The sequence below is a fragment of the Macaca fascicularis genome, chromosome 8 (assembly GCF_037993035.2).
Source record: "Macaca fascicularis isolate 582-1 chromosome 8, T2T-MFA8v1.1".
Classification (NCBI taxonomy): domain Eukaryota; kingdom Metazoa; phylum Chordata; class Mammalia; order Primates; family Cercopithecidae; genus Macaca; species Macaca fascicularis.
Window position 1 is genome coordinate 84,055,821 of NC_088382.1, and position 12,584 is coordinate 84,068,404.

At 38.7% G+C, this 12,584-nt stretch overlaps 1 protein-coding gene across 6 annotated transcripts in view; it reads right to left on the minus strand.

The window, feature by feature from the left end:
- Positions 1 to 1,486: 1,486 nt before the first annotated feature.
- JPH1 (junctophilin 1) overlaps positions 1,487 to 12,584 on the minus strand; it is an 80,321-nt gene continuing 69,223 nt past the window's right edge. The window contains exons 4-6 of one of the 6 annotated variants that reach the window (XM_005563563.5): positions 11,377 to 12,023; positions 4,002 to 4,097; positions 1,487 to 2,168 (exon numbers count right to left, since the gene is read on the minus strand). In XM_005563563.5, coding sequence (XP_005563620.2) covers positions 4,017 to 4,097; positions 11,377 to 12,023 — 728 coding nt within the window. In that variant the 3' untranslated portion in view covers positions 1,487 to 2,168; positions 4,002 to 4,016. Of the gene's footprint in view, positions 3,832 to 4,001; positions 4,098 to 11,376; positions 12,024 to 12,584 lie in introns of all 6 variants that reach the window. The other 5 variants (XM_065519377.2, XM_005563559.5, XM_005563558.5 and 2 more) reach the window with 5 other exon arrangements.

Consider the following 12,584-nt stretch of genomic DNA (forward strand, 5'->3'; position numbering starts at 1 on the left):
TGAGACACTAATAGGAATTTAATTATTTTATCCCTTTCAGTCAGTAAAAAACATACAAAGCAGTTACTATGTGCCAGGCACTATAGTAAGCATTTAACATAAATAAGGTCATTTCATTCTCACCATCACCCTGTGAGGCCAGATAGTGCTATGACTACACCCATTTTATTGATAAGGAAACCAGGGGCATGGATTAGAGAAGGATCCATAATCAATCATGACCAAAGCCGGAATTTCATCTATATTGACTAGATTCATCAGTATTCACTGTCTTCTCTATCTCTGCTATTTTCCCCTATTCCTATAAACCAGACCCCTATTATAGAGGCCACTGCATTTCAGTACCTTTGGGGTGAGAGTGAATTGTCAGAACAGATAATTCTTAAACCTGGAATAATCAAACGCAGTCTGATGAACCGTGACGCTGTACTGGCAGAATACGCCACGTCAACAGCCACCTATTAAGTTGGGAAGATGAGGCTATGTTACTTTCCAAAGCATGGCAGGAGAGCTGCAAATGGCAGGGAGGGTATGCCTGGGGAGCCTGCTAGCCACAACTCTTGAGAAACAGTTTTTACATTAAAAGGGCATGTAGAATACTTTCCAGACTTCCCAACCACACAAGCTTCACCCTAGCTTTGGCATCAGTGCTCACAATGTGTGGCTTGGACACGAATCTGGAATCAATAATCTCTCTAGCACCTTGTGCTTTCCTTCCCTGCTTCAAAAGTCTGTTCTGTGTTCCCCTCTAGGATTTGCTAGGAGGCTAATTACTGAAGTTGAGTAATCTGTTTAGCCCCAGAGGCAATAACTCTGTGCATTATTTATATGAGGGGCTCCAAGATCTTAGCCCTCAACAGGTGTGATGAATTTGGGAATTTAAAAGCACCATGGCACCTCCCTGGAAAGCTGTTTTGGAGATGGTCCTTTTATCACAGTGCACAGGTGGCTTGCCTACGTGTCGAGCCAGCAGCTTAGGCCGGCACCCTGGATGGCTTCAAAGGGAGCACAGCGGCTGGAAGTCCCGGTGGCGGCAGGTTTATTCAACCCTTGTTGTGCTTAACCTTCCAGGAGTGCACCTAAGCAGCAGGGGTCATAGCAACATATTAATTTATTTGGGGCACAATGGTAAAAAAAAATTCTAATTAATTGAAAAGTGCCCATGTAGGAGGGAGATTTACTTCAAGTTTTCTTTAAAAATAAGAGCAGTCTTTAAACTCTGGATAAGGCACTAATTCAATTAATGAAGGCATTAAGCAGAGCAATGAACCTTATTTTGCAAAATTATTTGAAAGGCCCAGGATGAAAGAAACGTAGAACCAATTGGTGGAGCGGTATAACTACCTTCTGGCACATGGCTTCTTTGTGCATTTTTTCCTTCTATTTCTGCTGTTAATTTTTCAGCAGATCTCTTTCAACACCACCACCGAAGCATTCCACATAACTCAAGACAGTAATTTACTCACAAAGAAAACACATCTCCGACTTTATTAATAACCAACTTTTTTTTTATTAGAGCAGATACAGTTGTGAAAACTGTACATTATACATTTTGGTTTCGAGAATTATAAATAAAGGAACTCACAGGTAGGGAGTTCTTTTTCACAGCAAGAAACTTTAAATAAACAAAGTCATGTTTTATTAAGTACATTGGCAGACTTCATGTGCTGTCCAAAATGTTGAGTACAGTATAACAACCCATTAGAAAGAGCCTTCATGTAAAATACAGCTGTGCACATTTTAGAAAAATACCAACAATTTGAGCTTTGTTTTAAAAAAGCTTATAAATCATACATATATTTATAAATGGGACCAACATGCTCACTTTATAAACATATCCTCTCGCTATCTGTTACCCATGATTTCCAAAGCATTACACATTTTAAATAAACACTTAATAAGATTAAATATTTTATTATTATTATTTTTTAAAAAACCAGTTTTCCCAGCATAAGGAGCTACAGGGTTTGGGAGGGGCGGTGAGAATACTGAGAGTGACACAGGAACTTTAAACGTTTGTTCTCAGGTATAAACGGACTTCCTAAATTTAAAAGTCAAAGCAAAATGTAAAAAATGAATATACAAGTTGAAATTTTTCATTTGCTCTCTTTCTGCCTTCTTCTTTATTCCATATTGGTCACACCCAGGATTTTCAACATATTGTGCTTCTGTAAGAAACATCACTGGGTTACTACCCTGCAGGTGGCAAAGCACTCAGTCCACATCTGTGCTAACCAGGGAATTGTGTGAACTGTCTTCTGCATTGAAAAGGTAGCTAATACGGTAAAAAAAAAAAAAAAAAAAATCTGATTAAACCATGCAAATCATGAAAATATTTAGGAGTAGCTCCCCCTCTGCAATGTAATGTTTTAAAAAGATTTAATAGATTAGATAGATACTTTTCCTCCCCTGATTTCTTTTTAATTACTTTTATAAAGACCATTTAGTTTCTCTAAGTAAGCATGCTTCTCAATAATAAAGGGTAAATTATAAAACAGCAAAAACCCAGAAATGTCAGAATGACAAAAGACTGTAAAAGACACATATTTAAAATAAAAATGTCTAAGCCTTTAAAATGGGAAATGAAATTACAAAAGGACTTTGAAAAACAGGAAAGGCAGAAAACTGAGAGGCAGTGATTGAACAAGGCTTTATGTTCTACCTGAATGTATTCAACAGAAATTTAAGTTGGAAAAAGAAAACAAGAAAGAGCAGAGCAGTTTATTAATAGCATCTTGCTTAACTTTCATGGGAATTAACACAGCCACCGACAAGATTTTATTTGGTTGTAAAGTACGTCAGCAAAGAAACTGAATCCTTTAAACACTGATTACTGCAATCCATGCAACGTTTGGACTATACTTCTTAGAATTCTGTCGTGTTTCGGTTTTTAAAATTTAGCACTTCCTAAGTGCATAAATAATTCACCTCAGTAATGTTAAAAAGATTTAAAATTAAATTAGTTCTTAGGAAGGCATAGTGTCTTCAAATTGCTAAAATTTAAAGATAAATAATCTTTTACAAGTATAGGAAGAATAAATGACATAAAAGATGGTATATTGCTATCAAAATAAGCACATTTTCACTAGCATTTTGTTGTTTCTTTTCCTTGAGATGCAACACGTGTGTTTCGGTCCGGCCAGGACCGCAGGTGGTAGATGACTATACATCATATTTAAATAAACAGCAAAAATGAACAGAGTCGTGCACAAGCAAACGAAACATTCTCTCCCAGAACATTCCAGGAGATGTTAAAGCAGCAGGTCATGGCATAAGACTGGTGAGTGATGCTGCTACCTATTTCTTCTAATGAGATAGGAGTGAATGTTGGAACCACGTCCACAGCAACACAATCCTCCGACCGCATTCCTCGGGCAGTCGTTTCCCCAGCTCCCTACTAAAAACGTCAGATGGTAAAATAGTAAGGCAGCTGTTGACTTCCATCAAAAAAAAAAAAAAAAAAAAAAAATGCAGCTCCATACATTTCCAGTTTAGTCACACTCTGCTAGGACAGATGGAGTAGCCAATGCCAAGAACTTCGCCGGATGGGGCTGCTTCAGCAGATTTTAAAAAAGAATTATTATTAAGTTTTGCTCTCCAACATGGCTGTGCGCTTCAGCTCCCAGAGGACCCCAAAGCCACAAAGCACTCCCAGGGGAACTGAACAGGTCCTCTGGCTGAATTTTCCAAGTTTCATCTCTCTTGCGATCCCATCCTAATTCCAAGCCTCCTTCCCTGTGTCTGAGTCTGCCTGGGGTGGGCCATTTAAAGGGCTGACGGCACCACTGCAGAGAACTGTGGGCTAACACACCACTAGTTGTCAGGACTTCACTGAAGGGTCAAAACAGTTATAGCATTAAGTAACTATGTTGAATCACATTCAGGCATAGCCAAAATTAAAGTGAAGGACAATATGTCATTGTTAAAAAAATAGCACATTTGAATATGAGAAAAGAATGTTATTTACTATGATTCTAGATAGAAATTAAGGCGATTCTTACCTTTCCTAATTCCAATCAAGTTAGAAAGTGAACAAAAAGAATGGCCAACCCGATATTCAACAGCATGACAAGGACAATCATGATCGAATTAGGGCCCTGAAAATGAAAGAGAACAAAATAATCCTAACTTTTCCATGTTAATATCAAGATATTACCAAAGCCAATTACTGAAAAAATAAGAAAGTTAACATGACTGCAGTAAATAAGGCATAAAAGATGACAGCAGTTCCAAAAGGTGTAGACTAAAAACAGCAATGCTATGTTTAGATGGAGACATTTCAGAACCTTCACTTAAAAATGAATCCAGGCTTGAATTAGTTTAAAAACGTTTTAAACAACTCATCTACTTCATTCACCTCAAAACAATGGACAACAGCGTAGGCTGAGAGACACAGCTCACCATAACAGGGCCTACGAAGGGCTGGGAGTTAGAGGTGCATTTGTTGTTAGGATGCAGGTCAGATGAGGAAGAGCTGCTTCCTCCTCAGGGCAGTTAGGAATCTGTAGGACAAATCTGTAGGACAAAGCCGCCTCCAAGGAACAATTCAGGGAAAACTCAAAACGAGGTTCTCTACCTCCTGCTTTTTCCCTGGTTCTCTGTTTGGACACCACCCTTTCCGTTAAGTAAAAGCTGTAAGTGAGAAGTTGGATACTTTCAGAAGTTATCTTACAGGCCTAGCTTTTTAAATTTCTCTAATCACAATCACAACATTTCAGAAATCAAGTTATATTTTACAAACTACAGGATCCTATTTTGATAAATATCATTATAATAAATACCAGATAGTCCAAGGGCCCCAAATTTTACTTGTTTAAACCAACCAACCTCATATAACCCATCTTTTCAGATCTGCTCCATGAAGAAGCCACCTTGTTTTACAAAGCCATGATTGTGGTATTTACTGTGAAAATAGTGTCCAATTCTTATATAGCATTAAAAGTGTTCTAAACTGGCTTTATGAGGTAGGTAGTTTTATTGTCCTTATTTTACAGATGAGGAAACAGTGGTATTCTATTTGGATATTGGGTAAGACTACACTGAAACAATGTTACAGAGGCTTCAAAAGTATTGATGTGTTTTGGGTGTGGGGTAAGTGAATAAGGGAGATTGGAGCTATCATTGGTCAAGCACTCATCAATTCGGGTCTAGGGTTTGGGTCACACATCATTTACTCAAGAAGGTCTCTTTCCCTGACTGAGCCCACATCTCTGTGGTAGAGGTCAGAGTGCCCTGCTCTCTCTATCACAGTGAGTTTCACACTTGACTGTCCTTTGTTGTTGAACTGCTATTTTCCCCCACAAGACGCTGAGCTCTGCAGTGGCAGAGGCCTTGTCTTATTCACTGCTACGTACCCAGTGCACAGACACGTGACATTGCCCAGTTCATTCAGGCAACCAATATTTAATGAGACCCCACTATCTTCCAGCACATTTCCAAGTGCTGTGGATGTGGGTTGTTTTGAGACAGGCTCTCGCTCTGTCGCCCAGATTGGAATGCAGTGGTGTGATCTCCGCTCATCGCAGCCTTGACCTCCCAGGTTCAAGCTATCTTACCACCTCAGCTTCCTGAGTAACTGAGACCAACAGTGTGTGCCACCAAACCTGGCTAATTTTTGTATTTTTTGTAGAGATGAGGTTTCACTATGTTGACCAGGCTGGTCTCAACTTCCCGGCCTCAAGTGATCCTGCCACCTTGGCCTCCCAAAGTGCTGGGATTCCAGGCATGAACCACAGTGCCTGAACCACAGTGCCTGACCCAAATGTGGGTTGTTAAACAAAATGCATTAAATCACTGAAATGATTTAATTTCATTAATCATTTCATTAATCATTTGCATTAAATGAAGAACAAACAGGGTGATGAGTAAATTGGGGGAGGGAGAGAAAGTAAACATGAGTCCTCTTTAAGTGGGGACTATTAAGAAGAAGAAAAGCATCAGTTCCTAAACCTTAAGTAAATGGGAGGAAAATAAACATTTATTGCAGGTTTTTATAATGCTGGGCAGTGGGTTAAGCATCTCTGAGTAGATTTTTTTTTTTTTGGTTTATTCTTCACAAGCAATTATTAGTTCCATTTGACAGTGTTTAAGAGGATAGGTGTCTTGCTCAAGTTTCCTCAGCCAGTTTGAACAAATTAGAACTCGAATTAAGAATCAGAACTCGAATTAAGCTTTAGTCTAGTCACTTCGGAGCTCCATGCTCTTTTCTCCATATGTCTATTAAAGATACAGGCCTTAGTTTAAAGGCAGTTTCCCATTTAGTTATTTAAAATGACATTTTTATCTATATCCTATAATTTCCACAGTATCAGAAAAATATCAAATTGTGGTAACGACCAACTGCTCTTTTAGAATAGTTATGTTCTAAATTAATAGGAGAGTCCTAACCTGTGCAACTCCTCAATTATGGTTAATTTAGAGCATAAAAATAATGCAGGAAACTCTTATAACTCAGAAAATAGTGGAGACGATCTTTCAATGTCACAACAGCACAGAGATTAAGGAAATGCTATTACAGGCTGAACATCCCTTATCTGAAATGCTTGGGACCCTAAGTGTTTGGGATTTCAGATTTTTTCAGATGTATGGGTTCAGCATGCCAAATACAAAATTCTAAAATGCTGCAATGAGAATTTCCTTTGAGCATCATGTTGGTGCTCGAAAAGTTTCAGATTTTGGAGATTTAAAAAATTTTAAAGTTGTGTGGGTCCATAGTGGGTGTATATATATTTTGATACCAACATATAATGTGTAATAATCACATCAGGGTAATGAGATATCTATCACCTAAAGCATTTATTCTTTGTGTTCAAACAATCCAATTATACTCTTTTTAGTTATCTTATTTATTTTATTTTTTTGAGGTGGAGTCTTGCTCTGTCGCCCAGGCTGGAGTGCAGTGACGCGATCTTGGCTCACCGCAACCTCTGCCTCCTGGCTTCAAGTGATGTTCCTGCCTTAGCCTCCCGAGAAGCTGGGACTACAGGTGCTCACTACGATGCCCAGCTAATGTTTGTATTTTTAGTAGAGACGGGGTTTCACCATGTTGGTCAGGCTGGTCCTGAACTCCTGACCTCAAGTGATCCATCCGCTTCAGCCTCCCAAAGTGTTGGGATTACAGGTGTGGGCCACCGTGCCCAGTTCTCTTTATTTTAAAATGTACAAGTAAATTATTATTAACTATAGTCACCCTGTTGTGCTATCAAATACTAGATCTTATTTGTTCTATTTTTTTTTTCTTGTATCCATTAACCATCCCCACTTCTCCCTCCCCTATGTCTTCACTTTTCTTCCAGCCTCTGGTAACCATCCTTTTACTCTCCATCTCCATGAGTTTGATCGCTTTAATTTTTAGCTCCCACAAATAAGTGAGAATATGCAAAGGTTGTCCTTCTGTGCCTGGCTTCTTTCACTTCACATCACAACCAGATGCTGGAACATTCTGTACACTTGGATTAGATTTTGTTCATGAGTGTTCTAAGAATTTTGGATCATTTCAACTATTCTGGGCTACTGGGTTTATTTCATAATTTTCAAAGGTAATTTAGTGATACGAAAGATGAGGAAAAGTACACCTGGTCAGAACAATACAACGTAGACTTCGGTGTCTTACAGCGGACCCAGGAAAGTGAAATTGCAGAGAACATGCCTTCCATGAAGCCAACTTCTAAAGTCCAAGGTGTGCCTGAACCTTGACTCCCATTTCGTAAATCCGTATAAGATTCTGTGAATTTATCTAACCCCTTTGAATTAGTATTTTGAATTTGTATATCCTCTTGGTTTGAATTTAGTTTACTATCTTTTCTCCAGTTTTTAGCCCACATATCACTGTACTGGCAATTCAGATTTAATGAATAATGAATGAGTGCTTTATCCAAAATGAAAAAAACATACATACATATTTTTTTCTTTTGCACACACACACACATACACATTTCTCCTGTGTATGTTCTAATATACACACACATATATATTTATCCTACCAGGGTGGCTCCACTTAGAAAGCTATTTTTAAAGGTGACTCAGTGAAGATGAGGGAAAACTAGACATGAAAGGTTCAAACAACAACCAGGGGGGAAAAAAAATCCAGGATGCTATGTTCAGTGGCAGATACCAAGCCCTGGCCTCTGTGTTCTTTATATACCTAGGCACAGGATACAGGGTGAAAAGCTTTAAGGTAAAGTCCCATAAATATGACTGTGGTGGCCAGTTGTAGCTTAAAATAGCAAAATGAAAAAAAAATCTGTCTTGCTTTTCAAGACTGACTGGGACAGGTGTAATACAAGAAGCTGTAGCAGGGCACAGGGTAAGTCTTGATTGGAAGAAATTTTCAGGCAGTAAGAAAATAAAAAACAGGAAATCAAAATACAGAAAGAAATCCTAACTCAAAAAATTAATCTTTTTTTCCTTTAAGGGACTGTCATTCATATTAACACTGTAAGGAATTTTCTGCTAGAAGAGTTATTATGGTTTATGTGAAATCTAAAGCTTCTCTAGATAGAAACACGTGAGAAGAGCAAAGTTTAATTAAGTATTAATAGCAAAGTTTAATTATATATATTTACCTCTTTTTGGGGTGAGGTTCAAACCCGATTTGATGGGGATGCTTTAAATTTTACACACATTCAAATAAACCTCAAAACAAACTTGGATGCAAATCACAGGAATGACTGAGAAAAAAGTGCAGTCGTTTTTCAGAATGGGCTGAGATGCCTAATTGGAAAATTCCCCCACTTGATGGTAAGATGCTAAAGATGCCTCTTCTGACCCTACCAGAGTTGTCATGTTGCAAAATCCTATAAAATTTCAGGATCATATTGAATGTGTGCCTCTAGGACATGAGTCCATACGCAACCACTGCCCACAGGGGTCACAGAAGTTTCTTGAGGAAAATCTTCCTCAAGAAAGTAATCAAAGCCACAGTCTCCCTTCTCCTACCTCTCATACTCAAGTTAACTAATTTCCTGTGTTAGTCTGTGTCCCAGGAGATTTTCTGTATTTCTAGGAGACCAATATCCAGGGTGATCCTGAGGATGGATCAAATCTACTTGAATATTTCTGAACTGCTTATGCTTCAACTAGCATTGTGTTGAAACAAACATCATAATAGCTAAGGTTTCTTCATCACTTACTCTGTGCTAGGCACTATGCTAAGAACTTTTAAAGTATTGACTCATTTAATCTTCACAACAACCCTGTGATAGGTAAAGATGAGGAAACTGAGGCACACAGCAGTAAGGAAACTGTCCAGCATCACACAGCTGGTAAGCAACAGAGCTGGGATGTGAACCGAGGAAGTTTGGCAACAAAGTTCAATTCTGTGAATTTTAAAATTATTATGTCTAACTTACACAGCGCCTTTCTCTCAAAACTATGTAGTACTCCATTGTCTTAAAGGTCATCCACTGACAACATTTATGATGACTGTGTGACTGTGTCACTTCCTGACTCTTAGGAGTGGGGAAGGCAGCTTTCTGTTACTATTAGGAAGACAATGTTAATTCTTAGAATCTTTGCATGAAGGTGCCAAGTCAATCTTGAATTTTGCAGAGGCAGTCTAAAGCTCAGGGTGGTTGCAGAGCTGCTGGGGCCTCCTTTCTCCCTTGGGGTATAGAGGGGAACCCTCTACAGGGTTCAACTACTGTCCTCTACAAGGACCAACTACTGAGATGGAGGATGCTTGGCTAACTCTAAGAATCTGAGAATTCCGCAAATAAATAAAACAAATGATTTTTCTAAATGAGGAGGCTGTGAATTTACCAAACATATGTATACTACTGTTTTACAGAGAGACTCCTTCAGCTAAGAGCTGGGTAATTCAACTTCTTTTCCCTCTACCACAGCCTAATGTACAGGACACTGGGGCATATGCTTCTCCTTGTAGAGGTCTAGAAGTCAACTAAAGCCCACAAATGGGTACCCAAAAGTATAAAAGATATGGCCTTGCATTGTTTGAATTTTTCTCCTTGTAAATCGGGCAAACTAATACTGATCTATGCGAGGCCTTATTAACTTGGGGATAAACATGCTGAAAGTCAAATGAGAAGTAAACTATTACATTTAACAAATTCAACAGTGATTATTCCAGTTGTGATGTCAGGATACTGACATATTAAGGTTTCAAATCTTTAAAATGAATGCCTACTGAAGAGTCAGAATCTTAGTCTGTTTTGAAAACAATTTTTCTCCATGCAGGTCGACTCTTAGGAAGTTGGTCCAGTTAATCTGAATAATTTATGTTCAGCTAATTAAAAAGTTGAAAATTTGAAAAAAGAAGACAGTGTTTTATAGATACTAGCAAAATAAACACACTTAAGAAATTTTAAGCATAAGTTAACAGAGGAATTTTAATTGTTTAATCCTGTGAGTAAATTAAACAGACAAAAATAAGAAACTGATGGCTGTACTATATTCTTGTTGCTCAAGGTATTAATCCGTACCATTATGCAAATATGTCTCTATAATCACTAGTGAATACTAGGTGTATAACATTCAACACCTCTGTTCTAAAGGGATGTGACCAGGTCAAGAGGTCATTTTTTAATCAATAATTAGCTTCAGATTTTACAAATTCTATAGCATTTGATAAAATACTAATTCCATACATTATTCAAAAAATTTCCATTGAAAGAGGGTATAAAGATTTTTCAATAATACAGAGCTTTTCTGGCTGAATAATAAATATCTTAAATGCTTAAGACTAATTGATACTAATAACCTGTATCTACCAGAAAACTGAAATTGTAAGAGTTCTCACACTTTGAAAAGACAGAAGACCAAAGAAATTCTCTTGAACTACTGGAAATTTTCAGTTCTCTTTTGGGGAAGAAAAATGTTCTAGCTGCAAAGCCTGGCTATTTAAAATCCAAGCTAGGTGTGTATGAGAAGAATTCACAATGGCTAGAGGAGAGGTTCTTTTGTGTAAAGATGCTGACCGCGGTGGTGAAAACAGGAGGGCTAAGAACTTGGTGGTGTTCTTTTCCTAGAGCTCTGAGAGCGGCTGGCCCTTGGCAGGGGTCATGATTCCTTTCTTCCTTTCCAGCAATCAGAGAGCAAGCTACCAGGAAGCTCACCAAGACACGCTGTTAAAGCCTTGCTAAAATGTGCTAAGATGCTGTGCTAAGCTGGTCAGATCTTACCTACCTGAATTACATCTAAAGTGGGGCCGGGTGAACACAGGGGTAGTGGGGGGAATTTCTGTCTGGAGAGCTCTTTGCTGTCTCAAACTACAGATGTGTTATGTGCTGCTTTAAACAACCCTGTGCTTCTAGAACTTTGGTTAGCCTGGCTGTGATCAAGACGCATAGTCACACCACACAGCTCACTGAAAGAACCAAAGGGAAAAAAGAAAGAGAAAACGCTACTTGCAGTACTTACTGAATTGGCTTCTTTTTCCAAAGCAGGGCATGAATCGTTGCTTGCTGGATTCTTTGGTATAGCAAGTTCAGACTTCTTAGCTTTTGGCTCAGCTTTGCTTTCTTTGGCAACTGGTTTTGTCACAGATTTGGAGGGACTCCACTTGTTAGCGGATGGCTTGTGCACCAGTGCTGAGGAAGACTGGCTGGATCCATCGCCGTCCTCCACGTCTACTGGAGGGTGCTGGGGGGCGTTCAGCTTCACGTAGTAGCCGTGATACTGAGAATGCAGCTCCCCGTTACTGGGGTTGGGGATGTGGTGGCGGCCAGAGTACTTGGACTGGGGCACAACCGCTCCTGCCTCCTTCGCGGGAGCCTTTGACATCAAGGGCTTATTGACAATGGCTGTCACCTGCTCATCAGCCACACTCCTTTTGTCTTGGTTGAGTCTCGCCCCTGAGCTGGGGTTTTGCTTCTTCAGGGGCTTTGGGGAGGAAGTAGGAGAGTGGCTGTGTTTGGGACTTGCCTCAGGAGATCTTGGGGGTGTCGTGCCTTTGCGATAAAAATGAGGAGATTCCTTTGGTGTAGGTGGCTTTTCTGGTACCTTTTCTTCTGGATTTTCTTTAGCATCTACACCTTCCTGAAATCTCTGTTTGACGTAATCAGGGCCTGGCCAAAAAATAAAAAAATAAAAAGGAGGTATGTATATGTATGTATGTGTATATATATGTGTGTATACATATATACATATATTTTTTGCTAAATCAGATTAACCTTTTCTCTTTTAAAAATAATATATTCATAAGGTTTTGACTAAGCACACATTTCATTCTCTAGGGGAAAAGTTGATTTATTATGGAAAGGTTTTAAGATAATACAGAATCTAAACAGTTCTGACTTTTCTGATAATTGCATTCTTTCTGCCTACTTGCAGAATATAGAGGCAAAATTCATGTTGATGGAACACTGGTCACAATATCATAATCTGCTTATTCAAATTATGTGGTGTAACTAAGACACAGAAAGTATATACTTGTAGAAGGAAGTAAGCTGATTACTGTATGTGTCTGAAAATTTAATAAAGTATACTGCAAGAGGAGAACCTGTAGATACTATATTTTTAATGATCTGTCATCAAACATGCATTAAAACATCCTAGTTTGAAACAACCTAAGTCTGAGGCTTAGGTTGCATGACACAAAGTCACTTCCATGTAATCCATTCACAGCT